The sequence below is a fragment of the Lagopus leucura genome, unplaced genomic scaffold (genome assembly GCF_019238085.1).
Source record: "Lagopus leucura isolate 7727_CA_CO unplaced genomic scaffold, USGS_WTPT01 Super-Scaffold_100022, whole genome shotgun sequence".
Lineage (NCBI taxonomy): Eukaryota > Metazoa > Chordata > Aves > Galliformes > Phasianidae > Lagopus > Lagopus leucura.
This window is the reverse complement of record NW_024962275.1, coordinates 7,291,534-7,310,648: the sequence shown is the minus strand read 5'-3', so window position 1 is coordinate 7,310,648 and position 19,115 is coordinate 7,291,534. Positions and strand designations below refer to the sequence as shown.

Sequence of the window (19,115 nt, the reverse complement as noted above, 5' to 3'; positions counted from 1 at the left end):
GAACTCCTGGGTTTGAGGCTGAATTTGCTGTAACTCAGCTCCATTCTAGTGGGCTTCATCTGAACAGAGTAGTGGCCAGTAGGTTCAGCGTGCTACTATTTCCACTTATGAAGTACTTAGAAAAATACTTTTTGTTGCCATCAGGGGGAGCTTTTGAGATCTTTCAAGAGTGAAAAAAATATTATTAAAAAAAAAAAAAAAAAAAGGAAAGGAGGAAAAAAAAAAGAAACGTCCCAGCTCAGAAAGAGATCTTCAAACCAGCAAGCAGCCAGAAGCTTACCTGTGGCTACAACTAAGCCAGGGAAGCCAGGGGAGCTGAATTCCTTAGACTGAATAGCTAGCAATATTGAGAAAGGATTTTTTTTTTACTCAGTCCACCAACAAAATTATAATTTTTTTTTAATTACTTTAAAAAAAAAAAAAAAAAAAAAAAAAAGCCAACCAACCAACAACAACAGGAGTCTTTGGGAGCATTCAAAAGCCAAATCCTGCTCTGTTGCTGCAGCTTCTGGAAGGCAATTGCTCTCCACCAAGCTTCTCTCCTTTTAGCTGCTCATGACTCGATGGGGACCTTTTGATGCAACATTTGGATTAGCTGCACACAACCGCTCTGAGGGGGACCACAAAAGGGGGAGTCTGGCTGATTGCATAACTTTAAGAAAATAATAAGAGGAAAAGAAAGAATTAGAGAAAGAGAGAGAGAGAGTGAAAAAGAGAGAAAGAAAGAAAGCAATTAAAAAAATATCTGAGACTCAAGTTTCAAGACTCTTTATGTGCTGCAGAGGAGCATAAGGTTTACCAGCAAAGTGCAACGGGGAGTCTGAGAGGAGAAATAGCTTTCTCTTTTGCCAAGAAAAAAAAAATAGGAATGTGTGTTTTGGACTGGACTGAGAAAGAAAGCTGGGGAGACTGCAAAAAGGGGGGTGCAGCATTTTTGTCACATTGATCCATTCCTCTTGATTGTCTCCTTGAAAAAATAAAAAATAAATAGGAGAGGAGAAAGTGATAGGGGGAAAGAGGAAGAGGAGAAGAGAAGGGGGAAAGAAAGAAAACAGCAAAATTGTTTGAACCTCTGGAGCTATCTGCTTCTTCAAGCTGATTGATTAGTCATGATCCCTGCAGTTTTAATGGGAATCATTCAATTGGGAAGGTGGAGCACCCTAGAGTAGATTAGCATATTCTTGTTTACTCATCTTCTGAGGGGCTTTTTCTCTTTTCTTTCATTTTGTGGAGAAGAAGGGAGGGGGGGAGGTTGGGGGGAAGGAGGGGGTTGTGGCTTATGTTATAAAGGAGGCCAAAAAAATAAATAGATTAGAGCATCTTTTGGGGGGAGGGAAATCAGTGGGTCTGAGTCTTGGAGAAAGCTTGGGGGGTTGCTTTGGGTTTTTTTGTTTTGTTTTGTTCTGTGTGTGTGAGTGTGTGTGTGTGTGTTTTTTTTTAAGAAGAAAAAAATAAAGGGAAGAAAATCCAGCAGAGAAAAGAAGAGAGAGGAATTCCAGCTGTGGAGGAATAGAGGAGAAGAAGACAGATAGAGGAGGAAGAACAGAGAAATACATTTCAACCAAGAAGGAGTTTTGATTTATTTTATTTTTATTTGTTTTAAGGGGAAAAAAAATCTATAAGCAGGAAAAAGAAAGAAAGAAAAAGAAAAAAAGAAAAGAAAAAGCAACTGAGAAGGGTTATAAAAAGAGCAAATACCAAGAAGGGTGAACAAGAGAAGAAAGTCAAGGCAAGGAGGAGCCCAAAGCTGGCAGATCGGGAGGATTTGCAGGGGAGAAGGGGGGGGAAGATTGGAAATGCAGCTCTGGAGTTTGCTGCTGCCTCTTGCGCTTCTCTGTACAGCCCTAGCCAGTGGACCCGAATGTGGGATGGACGAGCGCTCCCGCAGGGCGAGAAGGGACACCAGGCACAGCCGCCAGCTCCTCTACACTGCCCCGGGCACCTGTGCCACCAGGTTAGCCCGAGGAAGGCGCTCCACTGCTGGGCTGGAGCCTGGGCATGTCCCCCGCAGGAGGCAACAGCGGGAGGTAGAGGACGGCGAGGAGTCCCTTACCCCGAGCAGGGCGCTCTATTTCAGTGGACAAGGTGATCAGCTGCGGCTGAAGGCAGACATTGAGCTGCCCCGAGATGCCTTCACTTTGCAAGTGTGGCTGAAAGCTGAAGGAGGACAGAGATCTCCGGCTGTCATTGCAGGTAGGTCGCTCGCCGTGCCCGGGGCTGCAGCATCCCTTTTACGTTTCGGGAGCCGGCAGAACAGCCAGCTGTAGGCGTGCGTGTGTATAGGATACGTGTGTGTGCATTTAAATGTGCCTGTGTGCCTTGCAACGTACGGACGTATGTGAGTGCATGTGTAATCATGCACGGGTGTGTTTATTATCCATATATTCTGTGGAATACTGGAGCTCGGCAAACTCTCTGAAAGTATATGCTGGCAGGAAAAGTTATGTAAACTTTTACACAGGGAAATGGCAGTATCCGGGCTAGTTTCTGTATTTCTGTGTGTATGGATTGAGATGCAGACAGGAGGGAGAGCTCTTACGGTGGGTTTTTAACTCATTTGCAGGTCAGAAAACTGTAAGTAGAGCATTTAAAAGTAACTTATATGTATGTATGGAAAGAAACGTATGTCTAGCGTGTGGCTGCACAGAAATGCATGTGTAAGGTCCCTGTATGATTTCCTTAGTTTTATGAGCTCTTTAGCGTACTTTCACTGTTACCTTTTTAGATGCTATGTTAGCATGTGGTTTCCAAAAAGCTATAAAGGAACTTTTGGCTATTGTGAAACCTCAAATGAATCAAATGAGTTTATAAAGTTCCCAACCCCTCGGCACTCAGCTGGGGCTGGGACTCGCGCTGCAGCTAGAGGATGTCAAGTATTTTCGTCTCCCCTTAGAAACGGCAAGTGTAACACAAATGATTGTAAGGTCAAATAGCCCTATAAAACCATTTAGTACTGAAAGCAGCTACCAGGCTGAGCTGTCTGAGCTGAACAATAATGAGGAATATTGCACTTTTCTTGCTGAAATTTTACGAGCCCATCATGGATTTGGGTCCTTTCCCCCGCGCTCGCTCCCGCTCCCCCCCCTCCAGCCATCTCCCTCCCTCTCCCCGCTTTAGTGATAAACTGCAGCAAAGTTGTCGTGAAATCAGATACTTTTTGGAGGGTTACAAACCCTTATAAATGTCGCCACATCCATCTTTGCTCCGAAGGAAGTCATAGAAAATGGAAATGCCCTTAAAAAAAGGAAGCAAGTCAGAAAGAGAAACGGGCCGGGCGGGGAGGGGGGGGGAAGAAGGGGGGGTGAAAGACATGTTTTACAGCTCTTTTGGCAAGGAGATTCCCTGAAAGCACAAAGTTTCCATGTCCTAGGATGCCTTAAAGAGACAGGGAGGATTTCCCCTTTCCCTTTAACTGGAGGCACTTCCTAGAGCAGGCGGATGCTTTTGCTGGTGGCACCGCCGCCCGCCCCGCTCGCCCATCCCTGCTGTCCGCTGCCATCTGCTCCGTCCCTGCTGCCCCGTCCCTGACCCGCACCGCTGTCGCCTGTTGGTGAAGTTGCTTTGTCCGAAGCAAAACAAAAACTACGATGAACTCAGCAGTGCGTTTCCTTAACTTTCCCCAGTCCCAGCTGCTCTGCTCGCGGTGGGGAGAGGGATGCAGCGTGTGTGGCTGCTGGGGTGGGCAGGAGGTGCCGGGACTGGGATGGCTTTCAGTAGGGCAGTCAGACGAGTAATTTCATAGGAGAAGGCATTCTCGTGCTCCGCTCTTCTGTTTCCCAATCTTAACTTAAACCCTGGGCTCAAAGCGCTTCCCTTTCAGCTTAGCAGAGGCAGAATTTGGGTTTGCACAGATCTCATCAGTGGCAGAATACGATCTGTGTTTTTGTTTGTATGTAATCCGGGATCTAAGACCCCATGTCTGCCTTTGGTGTGAGTATCTGCAATTCATACAATAGGGGACCTAGACAAACACACACCAAGATCATTTGTAGTAAAATACTTTGATTGGCTGGGGGAGGTTGGGTTGTTGCCTGTATAAAACACTTGACCCATTTTATGCACGGAAATAACATTCCGCGGCGAAAAATGAAAAGAAATGCCCCAGTTTAGCACTGTGGAGCTTGCAGCTCTGCTCGGGAGGACTTTGTGATTTTTATTTTATTTTTAAACTCCCCCTTCCCCCCATCACACACTCTTGAAGAGGAGCCAGGTTTGGCTCTGTGTGTAAACACCTGGAAGATGTCCAAGAGGAACTCACTCGGAGTATCCTCTGCACACCACAGCCTCCCAGACCTGCAGCAAGCTTAGGGAGAGATTACGCTTCCCTCCGTGAGGAAATCAAGGGTTCTGGCTGCCAAAACGTTTGGCTTTCTCATTTTCACTGTTTTGGGATGTGACAGACTCCGGAGCCCTGTTCTGCTGCCGATGTTATATCTGTAGTACCTTGCTGAAAGCCAGAGCTCTTCTGGGTGCTGGGTGGGCAGGGAATTACTCTAGTTTGCAGACAGTGAGTTTCTCCCCAACTTCTGTTGCAGCTGCAAAGTGGGAAATTGTGTTTGCACAGATCTGAAGGGGAGGGCAGGGCTGGCTGGAGAGCGCCTCTTTTACAGAGTCCTGCCTGTATCTTCATCTGCTTTCTGCCCCTATCCTCTTCCTGTGCTGACAGCTCTTCTGCGATCCCTCTGTGCCGGCACAGGAGTAGTCGCCACAAGTCATATAGGAGCCACACACCCACACGTGAGCCTATAAGGGAAGCCTGTCTGTTAAAAATTTCATATAGGACTCGAGTTGTTATCAGCTTCCATGCCTGAGCCCTGATATGAAGGAGCTCCTCTGCTAATCCTGCTACAGGAGTTTCTGTTTCTGTCTGGAGCCAACTCTCCTTACGTCACCCTCTGCTGCAGTATTCAATTTGTTTTCATAAATGGCTAATTTTACAGCGCTGTTAAGTGGGTTCGTCATTGCGCCGGGCCGTGCCCTGTCTCTGATCATAGGCAGTCCTCAGTGCCAGGCTCTGCCAATTTTCACGCTGGTTGGCAGTGATGTTATTGCTGCCCTGTTTGACTTCACTCATATCTGTTCTGGCATTTCTCAGGGAAAACAGTTGGGAAACTGGAAGTCTGACCCATTGATCCGTGTTACGCAAATCCTCAGCAGTGTTTTGGGAGCCGGGCTGTGCCTCATTCGCGTGGCTCCCGCCGCGCGGCTCTGGGTTGTGCGTGCTTGGGTCTGTCCCTGGGCCACACTGTTCTTGGACAGACACTCCTTGGAAGTGCACACCTATTGGCACAGTACATCTCTCTTACAGATGCACGCATGGGCACATGGCATTAATCACTCGACTTTGTGTGCTTTCTCCTACAGTCTTTGAATATATCTCCAGTTGTCGACGAAGGAGTTAAGGTCCGGGCTGTAATCAAGTTAGATAACACGCGTGCCATGCAAAGTAGAACGCTTCAAAGCACCACTGACCTTGCTTCTGTTGTAATCAAAGATATTTCAGTTCTACTGTGGAAACGCAACCGCATCGTGAGAAATAGGATCCTCCTGAGTCCCTGTCAGGGTGTTTTCTAGCGTATGGCTCAGGAGCAGGAGCTCATGTTTTCGTAGGAAGGAGATGTTGACTCTTTGCTGTCTGGGAGCTGAGAGGAGCGGGATGAATGATCAGCAGCGGGAGCTGGAGTAGGAAGGCGTGCCTGCTCTGAAGAGGGAAAGTTATTTGTGTTTTGTTTTTGTTTTTTTTTTTTTCTCTTCCCAGTTTCATTCTCCTCTGTCTCTCTATTCCTCTGCCTGCCAACAGAGAGCATGATCCCAACTTAATAAGGCTTCATATGTAAGGGAGTGCCTATGTTTTCCCAACTTCGGTCCTTGGTGAACATAAAGCTGCAGCAGAATCCAAAGAGAAGGAAACGCCAAAATCAGCACAGTGGAATTCACTTAAAGCCACAGCTCTTGCATGTGAGAGACTGAGAAGCATCTATGTCGGAGACCAACCATTGGGCAGTAATATAGATGTGTAACTGACACTGTGTTGGTCTGCTTCCTCCTCAGGGCTTAAGAATATCTGTTTGGAGTTTGGTTTCATTTGGTCGACTTCTGGAGTTTTGGAGTCTGTTACTGAACACATCAGGTGGGCGCAGTCAGCTGGGTCTCATCCCTGAAGCCAATGCTTATAGCAGCTGCTCAGGATGCTCTTTGACAGTGAGTTTACACTGAATTTCACTGGGTAGATGGATAGATGGTAGATGGATAAGGCATCATTTTTTTCTCATCTTCACAGCCTGTTGCCTTTTTATTCCACGGATTTGCTTGTTTTGATCCGTAATGAAGTACTGACATGAAGGACTAGAGAATGATTCAGTCATAAAGCTCGTCGTTAATTAGCTCTGGTGTGCGCCAGGTCCCAGGGGATGGGATGGCAGGGGCTCAGGTCTGCATGGATGCTCCAGCGTAGTGACAGCCCCCAGCACTGTTCCCAGGGGACACAGGTCACCGTGTATCTCTGCGTTCCAACGATTCCCCACTTCACAGCTACAGCCCTGGGTAAGCAGTGACCGATAGGGCCACTGAAAAAATACGGCGTGGTTTGTCATTTATTAAATATTCGTGAGCAGTTCACTTCCTCCCTCCTGCAGAAGCTGGGACGGGAGAAATGGGAACTAAAAAGAGATTTTTCTTTCCTTAAGACTTCCAGTTTCAACCAGTGTCATTCTTTAAACCAGCTACACACTGGAGTCAGAACCATATAGTCTGAAGAACATGTTCTATTTTTTTCAAAGCACTTCCTTCCAGGCTGCTCTAATCAATAAAATGGTAGTAAAGAGGGAAGTTTGCCTTTTGACATGCGATGGTCGGGTTAGATTCCTCAGTGATGTGTGGCTGCCTGCTGTAGGCACCAAGCTGTGTCCCAGGCTGAGCTGGCCGCGCTGAGCTTCACTTGGGCCTGATTGACTTCTGGGATGTGCCCAGAAATTCCATGTCCACGAGGTCTTACTGAGTGCTGGAGCAGATGTAAAGAGGCCTATTCTGCCTCACCCCAAAGCCTTTCAGCTCTTTTGCAAGAGGGATATGTGCCTGGGTAACCCGAAGGCAGGAGGACCCTTGGGCCAGCAGTGCTCAATGCTGTCAGACTGTGGGGTTAACTGGGTGTGTTCACCTTGGATTTCTGGAGCTCAGGTTGGTCTGAGCAAGAATGCAAAGCCAAAATACAGCATCTATTTTCAAAAAAATGTATTGGAAAAAAAAAATTAAAGCCTTCCGTGAGGGGTCAGCTGAGATGTTCCCATATAGTAGTTTGGCTTCCAATTTTAGCTGTTGTTTTTCAGCCACTCTTTTCTTTTCTCTGAAAGAAATTACAGGAGCACAAGCAGAGAAAGGACCTCCTGGGTTGCCAAATTTAGTCCCCCGCCATGTCAGGGATGTAACAGTAGATAATTAGTTCAAGCATTCACAGAATATCCACTTTGTTGGTTCTGATATAACACAGGGCACAGCAAATTTCCCAGCACTCTACTGTAAACCAAAGATCTTTAGCAAAGACCCGGATGTAAGGCTGGAAGACAGACGGACAGACTGACAACATCTTAAGTACCCAAAAAACCTAGGCATTGATTTAGAAAAGTGTTAACTATGTCAACTATGAGAAAGAATAACATCTTCTGGTGTAAGATACTGGCTTTCTTATTTTTGGAAAGTTACAAACGAATCAGGTGTTTTGACAGTTATGAAACTTCTATTGAAATTTTAAGTTAGAATATCTGCCAGAGCTGATCCTTTCCCACAGATGGTCTGTTTTGATTAATTTCCCATTTTCCTGAGAAAAATATTTTATCAACCATTTCCCACCCTTCTCTGATCGTCATCTGTACAACAGTTCCTATATCTCATCATTGCAAGAGTGAACACGTTCGCTTTATTACATTTTTGCTTCTTTCCCCAATATTCTGAATGTGGATCTGAAAAGTCCTGCTTGATCAAAACCCTCTGCGTTTTTCTCTAAGCTATATCAGCCAGTCTAATGTCATCCTTCCCTTCATTTAACCATTATACATTATGTATTAATCTTTCATTATATATTAATTCTTCTATTTCAAATACAGAACGGGTGCTAGATTTTTCTATTCCCTGGTTCTGGGCATTTGTTAAAGTGTTGTAGGCACAGGGCAGTTGAGTACATCATCTTTTTTTTTTTGTTTTTGCCTCAAAATGAGACTTCTAAAAATTAAGGTGTACTTTTCTTCTGATCTTATGTTGCTTTTTGAGCACTTCCCTACCTTATGATAGCTGGCATCTGACTGGGAATCTTAGTTTTATTTCAGCTTTCTGTGGAGGAGAAATCCTTGGTTGATCTGCTAATTTCTGCTTGTCCCTAACCTCTTTATTTTCTCTGGTGTGAGCACGCATGCACACACACGCACAATTTCCAAAGCACTTTTGATTTTTTCCCCAGATCAATAGAGCATTTAAACTCCAATGATCAAGGAAAAGCAGCTTGTTTATTTCCCTATGTATCCTGACACAAGTGGCAGATCCTGTAAACTGCTTTGATTTGATGGTAGCGCCTTTTATATAGTTTGCTCTCCCCACAGCCATCCATAAAGTCAAAGCGCTCTTACTCTGAACAAGAGAAGAGCACAGCTCTGGAAGGCAAATTAAAAGGAATTAAGAAGAGAATAAGTGAGCATCTTATCCCAGAATGTTTCTGCTATCATTCTTCGTCGCAATCCGAGCAATTTGCTTAGTTGGGAACTGCTCTGTGTCCGTAAGGTTGCAGCACCAAGTGAAGCTGCAGTGTGTATCCATAGTTAAAACTGTGAACAAGCGTAAATACAAGTCAGCTTATCCCTTAGTGAGAATGGAGATGTATTCATGTTGCTAGACTTACGCACGCAGCATGGATTTGATCCTAAACCTATCCAAAATCATGAAAAATACCGTTGACCTTGGCTGACTCTGGCTTAGGCTCTGATTTCAGAGTCTTTTGCATCCCTCCTCTACATCCCAGAGCGTTTCATGGTCCTTGCATTATCATCTTTTATTTTGCTGTCCTTTCTTGCTTTGGATACCAAAGAAGAAAAATTGCAAAGCTCTCACGTCAGAGAAATTGGCCAGGGGAAGGGGACATGTTTATTTTAGTTGTTTTTGCTGTACTCCAAATCTCACTTTGGCCTTCGTCTCTGTCAACCTTTCTCTCTTTTCTTCAGTGTTAAAACGAGCACATGTTCCAAACACGCTGTCTGATTCTGTTTTGCTGGGTGATGTGTGTAACTTTCCCGTCCAATCCCTCCACCCTCTCTTATCACCATTGTAGTCTCAGTTCTTTCTCCACTATCTGATGTCCTTGATTCCCCCATCTTTCCCTTTTTCCTGCTCTGCACAACTGCTGTTTTCTTCCTCCCTGTCAAACCCATGTCATGCTGTCTGTAGTTGTCCTTTCCTGTCCCCATGTGAGGTTGGTGTTCCCTCCTTGCAGACCAAGGGTGGTTCCCATGTTGTTGGCTGCCGTGTTGGTGGCTTCAGCCACACAGTGTATGAGTGGTGTGGGAACACAGGGTAAGCAGGCTTCGTGTTTGTGTGCTTGGGCAGGCAGATGCTCATGCATATTTTCTGGGAATTATCGATGTGGTTCTGTTTAATATCTATTGTAGTGGTGCACAAACAAGGAGCGGGCAGTTGTTCTCGCAGTGAGGGAGGGAGGGTGAAGTGAAACTGAGACGCATCTGGAACTGGCCTGGTGAGGCAGCATCTGAGAGATATGACATGACACCAGCTCAAGAATTGCAGTGTTGGAGAAGAAAACCAGCCTGTTCTTTGCTGATCAGCTCCTGGGGTCTGTTAGGCTTTCCTCGAGTCTTCTTTTAGAGTGATGCTTAAGGCCCTCTGCTGTGATTTTCCTCCTTTTCCTTATGTAGCTTATTATTTATTTGCTTTAAATCACTTTCCCATATGGATTTCTCTCTTCTGACCGATCTTCCCCTCCTTCATCTGATTCCCCAGAGTCTTCTATTGTCATGGAGCTGGGAGAAGAGCAGGCCTGCTCCCAATGCAGAGCATCAGCTGCAGGCTTCTCTCCTCCTTCCTTCTCTTCCTTGCCTATTCTCTGCTGTTAGTGTTGGAAGCATACTCACGAAGATCATCCATTGGATTGAGGAAAGAGATCTTATCACCGTTGTTTTGTTTGTTTTGTTTGTTTTAAGACAGTGAGGGAAAGGATGGGCCTTCACTGTTACCAGTGTTACTTCGTTCTGAATGTAGGTTCATTTTCTCATGTCCTAACATATTTTGATGCTGTTGTTTTCTTTGATCTCACAATAAGATTGCAGTTTTGTGGTCCTGGTAACATCCTCAGAACATTCTGCTAATTGTGGTGATACATTTGTCAGGTGGGAGAGAGCACCGCACTTCAGGAAAACTGAGGAACTGCTCTGATTTGTCTGAGTGTTGCTGGGTTTTTGGGTCAGAGCTAGAAACTGATTGCAGCAGGCTTGGCTTTTTGTTAACCCCATTTTTGGTGATGGTAGCAGGTAATCTTCAGCCTAAATTGTTCTGCATGTGGAGCCAACCTTAATTCCTGTAGGCTGGCTCCAGTTGCTGTTGATGGTTCTTTGCTGGGGGGCTGCTTTGCTGTGCAGTGGTTATGAAGCCTTTCGCTTACCAACAAGTGACATGAGCTCTTTGCACATGGTGGAAGATGAGACAGTCTTGAGTTTATCTCTGATCCCAATGTGCTGGTGTGGTTGGTATGAGCAGGAGTTACTGTGTTTCTCAAATGCAGCAGTGTATGCAGCCCGAAATGGGAGAGAAGAGCATATATCAGAGAAGCCCCTCTGTTCAGGATACTTCTTCTCGAGCTTGAATGCTTTCCTACTTTTGATACATCTGCACATTGGTCAGTAGGTTGACTCAGGAATGCAAAAAGCCTGGCCCTGGACTGCTGAGGGTATTAATTAAGGGCAAAACCAGGTAATTTACCCCACAGTTACATCTGAAGCAGACGTGGTTGCAGATGGAGTTTTGCACACAGTGTGTCAGTGCCCCAGTAACTGCAGCCTGTTTTTGGGAAGGGTTAACACCCCCTCATGTCGTAACAGCCTGTGCCTCCATTGGAACTGCCAGCAGGAAGGCTGTGCCTCGTGTGAGCCACTCAAATTGTATTCTGCTCTGAATTCAGCAGCATCTGTACTTGTAAAGGCTGAGGTGCTAAGGTTGGAATCTGGTGCCTGCGTTACTACTGTCTTTCTTTGCTTCTGCCTTGCGGATAAACCAAGCAGCCTCTCTGAGCTCAAAACAGCACCTTCCACCAGTGATAATTTAATAGGAATTATTTTCAGCACAAACTAGACGAGAATTGGAAGCCTCCTGTGCTGTAGCTCATGAATGGAGATGTTCAGGGAGAAATGCAGTACCAGGAGAAAAAGCAAATGTTAACTGAATGTATTACGCACACGGTTTTGAAACATGTACTTGGCAGAGGGAAGGGTAAGTAGTACAAGCCAGATTCTGCTGTTGAGCACACCAGTGCAAACTCAGAGTTACTCCTTTGGAGAGGAAATCAGGGGGCTGCTGCAGGCTGGCAATCGTGTTGAGAGTGGGGCCGATACAATTTGTGCAGTGGGGAAAACAAACTAGCTGAGAAGTGGATGTTATGGAGAACAGCCTCCAAACACCATTGCTTTGTGTAATGGTTATGATGATGCAGTGGGAAATGTTTGTACAATGTGGGGTTGTTTTTACTTCTTGGAGCACTTTCTACATACACCTAACCTATTCCCTTTAGGCTGTAAAACTAGGCCATATACCACTTTTACAGTGAGTCCTTTGTGTTTCCTGCAACAAACACTTCTCAGCTCTGCTCTCCAGTTTTGTGGCTCTAAACTCCTTCACCCCTTCCCATACTCTTCCATCTCCAGCAATAATATCCCCTCCTCTGTTTATAAACAAACACCCTCGGAGGAAGTTCACAGGAAGACAAGTTAGTTAATGAAAATCAACCGTGCACTCAGGTCCAAGCTGTGGGCTGGAGCCAGCAGGGTTACTGGATGTTTCCTACTCTACATCTGCTTGGAGGAGTTTCACTGCTGAGATGTCAGCCTCTCTATATGCCCTTCTCTTCTTTTCTCACTGTCTTGAAAAACAGAAAAAATGATGGAGGCAAATTATGGTGTCAATTTGCTTTAAAGCAATGCCTGGAGAGTAGCTGAGAACTCCAAGCAAAGAGACAGGCTTGAATGAGCTTGTTTTCACGTGCTCCGGAGACCCCCCAGCACAGGGGACAGCCAAACAAAAGGTCGTTGTCTTGAGGCTTCTTCTGGCTTGTGCTTCTAACAGTGTACCTTGGTGGTCTCAGATGGGAGGTGAGGGAATTACCTGTTTGGTTCCGTCCTCTATAAAGCCCTTCCAGCTCCTCAGGATGCATGGGAAAGTGATGGGATGAAGAAAGGCTCTGTGAGTGAGGAGGTTGCAGCAGTAGGGCTGCGGTTCCTCACTTGCACAGAGATGTGGTAGCTGTGCAGCGTTCCTGTCCCCAGGAGTGCATTTGGCAAGTGAGGATGAAGGAGTTTTCCCAGGGATTCTAGGTGTGAAAATTGTGATCCCACTTTTAATTCTGAGCACCTTGACGATGTAGATGTGTTACAGAAGGTCTCCAGTGTTAGCAGAATCTCTGTCCCTTAAATTGCGATGGCTTCCGACAGTCTTATCTGTTGCTTTTTGTTGAAAGAGAAGTTCTTCTTATTGCACAAATATTTTCTGGCATGTAATTAATAGCTTTATCTGTAAGACAGTTCCAGAGTGGTCTTTCCACCTCCCCCTCTCAGACAGTCAGAAGTGGGGATTTTGCACTGCAGCGTGGGCAAAGTTTATCAGACATTGCACAATCTCTTTGTCCGTGAACAGATTAAAAAAGGAAGGGAGAAAATAGACCTGATTTATACTGGTGAGCTTCCTCCAGGAATTCCAGGATAACCATCAACAATTTGTCCCATGAGGAAAGTTGAGTGCTTCATTTTTGCCCTTTGGAGAGCTCTGAATTAATGAAGGATGGAGTACCAGCGTATCTTCTGCTCGTCTTTGAGCTGGGAAAGATTGGAATTCCCCAGAGTCCTCTTGTTAGGGATGCTTTAATCAAACAGACTGTTTACATTCTTTGTCTCACCAGAGGCAATGCTCAAACTGGGGTGGTCTTCAGCTATATGCCATAATACTAGGGGTTTATTTTATTTTATTTTAAACATCAGCATGTCACCAGTTTTACTGGGAAAGGGCCGTATCCAAACACCTGCAGGCTCCATGGAACAAGCCAGAAAGAAGCAGCAGCTGCATCTCACATAGGTGAAATGATCCAGGAAAGGGATCTGTGTTTCTTCTGCAGCTTGCTGTCTGCTGGGCTGAGGCTTCTCAATGAAGGTGGGCCAGGAACACTTGCACTGAGAGGAAGACACCTCCCAGCAGTAGGAAGGTGAGCAGCAAACTCTTCCCTTTGCCTCAAGCACAGAGGGCAGAAAAGCATGGGCATTTTTGCACCAACCATGTGTTTTCTATCCCACTTGTGATGGCCAGACAGTGAACGTCCACTCTGACAGTTTCTGTGCTCTGGTACTTAAGAAAACACTAAGTGAAATGGGGGCTATGTGTTTCCTGAGAGAGAAGGAGGAAGGAACTGAGATGGGGATAGGTTTTCCTACTATCGCCTGTCTCTCATCACATTTTCCTCAGGGTGAACATCTCTGTCAAGAAGTCAACACTTTATTGCACAACTGTATTACTGTAATAGGCCATAAACCTTGAAATGGGATCTAAAATTCTCTTCAGGTACAATTGAAAAAAAAACAAACAAAAAACACACAACCTGTGGTATCTTCTGGAAATGATGTATTTCTGCTCCCCACGCTCAGGATCTTCAGTGCATCACTGAGAAGTACGCACGTAAACGGGTAATGCGGACAGCATTCTTCTGAAGCCAAGTGCTCCAACCAGCTGTTCAGCAGCAATGTGATTTATTGAGAGCTGTCAATGTTTTCCACACATGGTGTCCTTTGCACTGATGAGCTTGCAGCCTGGCTTTTATGGGGTTTCTCTGACAGTTGTCAAACACTGGGGACAAGGCAAGCTTGACGAGGCACACGTTTTTATGGGAATGTTATGGGCATTGCAGCAAGATGTTCTGGAAGAGAAGGACAGTCTGAGAGTAACTGGCAGAGAGGAAAACAAAGGCAGTTGCAAAAGGCTCCCTTTTTACTGGTGGTTTCAAGAAGAGAACAGCAATTTCCTCCAGCAATAAATTAGATGTTTTGGGAGAAAGAAAGGGTGTTTGGTTAGACAGTGGTGACACTGCTGAGAGATAAGTATGCTCCCTCTCCTGCAAATTCAAGTCTCTTGTTTTGTGGCAGAGTAGTTGGGGGGGTACAGGTTGCCGTGGAGTTTTAGTTCCTTTAGTACTGCAGCTGCTCTGTGGTGTCCTCAGCTCAGTCCTTGGATCGGTGAGGGTGGGAGATTGGCTCTCAGCAGCTCTCAGAGAGACACTGCATGTGAGGAAGCGGTAATTACACCAGTGCAGCTCTTTGGTGATGCAGTTCATGGCGAATGCCACACTGTTGTACAAAGAGAAAGAAATGCTTGGCCAAGAATTCCCATCAGCCAGGGTCACACTAGGTCCCTGCAGCTCTAAAATGGGAACTGGGGTTGTAGAATGCTGAAGAGACAAAAAGGCAGATGCAGTTCTTGCCGATCTCAGCTTGTCAATTTGTCTTGACTTGTGTAAGCTTGTATTCGTGAATATCACAGGTATTTGTTTTCCCCCCACTGAAAAACAGAGCTGTTGCCTGAACAGTGACTCTGGCCACGTTCCCTCCTATTCAGCACAATGCAATCTTGGCTCTTTACTAGTTAATATTTTCTGTCAACAACCTGCAAGAAAACATAAAATCAGTGCTGATAAAATTTGCAGATGTTGCAGAGTTCAGGGAGTGGTAAACAATGACCAAAACAGGACTCTCATTTGGGTGTTTTCATAAATTGAGAACATGCAAACAGTATGCATCAGAATAAAGCCAAATGTGAAGTCATACATATAGAAAGACAGGAGGCAGGTCATGCATAAGGGATGGATGGTGGGGGAAAGATCTTTCACCTGGAAGCTAAGCGTGTTGGAGTGACTCTGTGTCAGAACAGATAAAGCATCTGAATGTGAACTGCCAGTGTGGTGCTGTGGCCAAAGGTTTCGAGTCATCATTAGCTGTGTAAACAAGGAAATGCTGAACAGGATCAAGGAGGTTGTGTTATCCTCGTGTTGACAATGGAGAAGCTGCTGCTGAGGCACTTTGTACAGTTCTGATGTCCGTCCACAGCTTAAGGATGTTGTATGCGAGAGGATTTAGAGAAAAAAAAAAACACAATCATGAGCATGATTATAGGATTTGTAACAAGTCCTAAAGCATTTGACTCGAGAAGATTAAGAGGTGAGTTGGTCATCATGATCTTTAAGTATATGTTTAGGGAACATTAATCTGATAATTGGAGTTTGGAAATCTAATAATAGAGGATATGAGTAAATCCAATGAATGCACACGGAAACTAAGTAACTTCAGAATAGAGAGAAAATGCACTGTTTTGGTGAAAGTATCCAGTCATTGAGAAGCCTTTCTGAGTAGAACGGTGGAGTGCCTGTCACCAGGTTCTTTTAAACGAGAATTCAGTGTTTTTTCAAATTCTTATTTAAAGAGGAGTTAATTCAGTCCTCACCCCCTATTGTGTCTGAGTGCTTCTAATGTCGTATCACTCTGGGGTTTTCAGTTATTACTGCAAAAACAGGAACGGCATGAAACTGCGTCAGGAGAGGTTCAGACTGGATATTAGGAAAAGGTTCTTTACCAAGAGGGCGGAACAGGCTCCCCAGGGCAGTGGTCATGGCACCAAGCCTGCTGGAGTTCCAGAAGTGTTTGGACAACACTTTCAGACATATGGTTTGATTTTTAGGTAGTCCTGTGTGGAGCCAGGAGTTGATCCTTGTGGGTTCCTTCCAACTTGGGATACTATACGGTTCTATGATTGCAACTAATTGAAGCAAACAGTAGGATGCTGACTTCAAATCCTGTAATATTCCATTGTAACTATGGATTTTTCTTGACTCTGGGCACTTTGTAGGGATTCCTGGGCATTGCTCTGCTTGTCAGGCTTAGTGTGACTTGATGTTCTTCATCTTGTTTAGGTTTTGTCACCATTAACCAGGAAGGGTTGCCTCAAAACATACAAGTGTGTTAGTCTGAAGGCCGGCTCAAAACTAAGACTAAAATCTTTCCTCATTGAAGGTACTGAAGGCTGGATGTGGCTCTGGGCAGCCTGGTCTAGTGGTTGGCAACCTGCCCACAGCAGGGGGGTTGTAACTAGATCATCTTTGAGGTCCTTTTCAATCCAGGCCATTGTATTCAGACTCGTAACTGTTATCTTCACTCTGACCAAGATCTTACCTCCAGAATGCGACCTTCAGGGAGCAAAATCAAGGTTCCCCACTGCAAACTGGAGCACTGACAAAGTCAGGACTGTGAAACATCATTTAAAAAGAAGAAGTGGACAAGAAAGCAGAAAATAAGCTTGGGGTGACTTTTGCTTGTCATCTCCTTGCTGGGTGGTCTGTCTGTCAGTCTCAGGGCAGAACAGCACTCCAGAAGGACATGTAGGCTCTATGCTGAAATGACCTATTCCTGTGATCACCTATTCCTGTGATTTTGACCAAGTTGAAAGCACAAATACAGAACAAAGACCTAACCAAAGTAATGAAATTCTGTTTCAGAACACTAATTCTGTGTGATCCAAACTCGTCTGGAGATCTTCCCTTAAAATAAAGAACAAAGCCCAGTGCTCAAAATGCCCCAGCCTGCTCCCTCACTCCCATGTGCGTGTGAGTGCGTATGCACACAGAAGGTAGTACATGTACATGCTTTTTGGTTAGTCTTCATTTCTTTGGTTCCAGATTTAACCGAAAGTGGAAGGGCTGAAGTAACATAAGAAGGGTTGAACATATGATATTTCCTGCTGCTCAGCTAAACACAAGAATTGCCAACAATCTTCCAAATTAGCTTGTTTCTTTTACATTTTTTTCTCCCAGTTCTGCAGACTTGAGAAGGTCAATTACTTTTGAGAAGCATTTGACTTTGGCAACGCTCATGGAAAGTGAACTAGAATTATGACCTTTTGGAGGTTTGCCCATCGCTGTCCCATCCTGTCCTTTAGGAATTAAGGGCTTCATGTTAAGCTCCAGCAGTCGGTTTAATAGGTGTGAATTTGCGTCTGTACACCTCTAAGACGTTGCTACTATTTACGTGAGAATTTCTTATTAGATATCCATTTAATTGTGCTCACAGATCAAGGGATCACTGCTATTTGTATCACAGAAATACACACTCAGGTATTTCCAGGAGGAAAATGATGCCCAAACGAGTGACCCCGGATTCAAACTGAGCAGAGAAAACAGAGCTCTAAGATCATGTACTAAAGTTAGTGTGTGGTGACTACAGCCTATCTGGAATGCATACTATAGTAGTTATATCATGTTAGGCAGACTTTTTTCTTCTTTTTTTTTTTTTTTTTTTTTTTTTTTTTTTTTTTTTTTTTTTTTTTTCTTTTTCAGCAGGATGTTTCCTAGAAAGCAAAAATATCTCTGTGGTTTGTGTATGGGTTTGGAACGTATATGCAAGTGTGGAGAGGGGAATTTGAGGCCTGAAATAGTCGTGATTAGAGAGGACCCGGATCCCTTTTAAAAGGGACAGCATAACAGAGGCATAGTGAGCTCTGCTCTGCCTGCTGATACTGCACGCTGTTCTGTACTGCATCTGCAACTTTCCTGTAGGGGTGGTAGGTCCTTTGGTTGCTTCTATGAGTATAGGAAAGATGCAGTCATATGGGAAAGCCAGATGCGGTAAGACATTTGAGTCTGGATTAGATCTAAGATACTTTTGCAATAAGAGATTTAATTCTCACAGAGGCCAAGATCTCGCATGGTATAAATCAGTGCAAATGCACTGGAACCACTGAGTTCTGTGCTCACAAAGTGTCTGCCCAAGAATGTTCTCAAAATCCAATTAAATAACTAGAACTGTTTCATGTGGAAATGCCCCTCAATTACAAAGACATGTCTAAGCTATCATGATGTGATTTTTACAGTCTCCTTGCAGGGTGCCCTAGTTTGCATTCATGGAATTTTTTGTTTTCGTTTTGTTTTTGTAATATTGTGGATATTGGCCATCTGTCTGATCCCGGAAAGGTTGTAAGGTTGTTCCCGCTCCCCAGGTTCTCTTCCCTCTCACTCATTGATCATAACGTTTGATTTAGGTGCCACTAGATTTCCTTCTTTGTTCTCCAGCCCTAACCTGCCCCCTACAAACACACACGCATTGTGCAATGGTGTAAAAGCTCTTCTCTCTGCAGCTGGGAGTAGTAACAGCTCAGCTGGTTCCAGCGCTGCCCTAAAGCTGCTGTAAAGGTCAGTGACTAGGGAATTCTAAAAAGCAAAACAAGCTGTGTTGTTGTCCCCCTTTCAGTTCTTGCTATGTATTTTGATCAGCACCACAAGCAGTCTCATGCGCAGACCTCCCCTGCTTGCCGCTGCGTTTTGCTGGCTGTGGTGAGGGCTCTGCAGGGCAGCACGTCGGGAGACTTTCCAGCACAGCTCCGGGCTCAGCCACTGCTGCAGCTGATTGACTTGCAGTGCTTGTCAGGCACAAAGCACATTTTGAAAGGAAATGCCATATTGAACTCCCAGTGAGCTGATGGGTATTGTGCGCGGTCATCTGATGGCACAGATGTGCCCCTAATAATCCTTCCAGGAGAGCATTTCCTCCTGGGATGCTCTGGCCATCTGATCTGCTCTGAGGTATGCTGACCTATCTTGACCCAGTTTATGATCAATTCTCTCTGCTGTTTTCTGAAAGGAGACCAGAAATACCACTTTATCATTTAGATTGCTTGGAAGTTGTGGTAATTACGTATCTGTCCCTTCCATGGAAGACACTCTCTGTTTGCTTTCAAGCATTAACTCTTACAAATGGGAGGAAAGTCGCTCCATGTTAGCATGCTCAAAAGTAAATTTGTCAATAGAGCTTGATATCTAATCAGTGTGTGGC

The 19,115-nt window shown here is 44.9% G+C and overlaps 1 protein-coding gene across 1 annotated transcript in view; it reads left to right on the top strand.

Annotated features, from left to right (window-relative positions):
- Positions 1 to 1,796: 1,796 nt before the first annotated feature.
- The window catches only part of PAPPA (pappalysin 1), a 173,381-nt gene continuing 156,062 nt past the window's right edge, over positions 1,797 to 19,115 (top strand). Inside the window, exon 1 of the mRNA XM_042878915.1 lies at positions 1,797 to 2,193. Coding sequence (XP_042734849.1) covers positions 1,797 to 2,193 — 397 coding nt within the window. The remainder of the gene's footprint in view (positions 2,194 to 19,115) is intronic.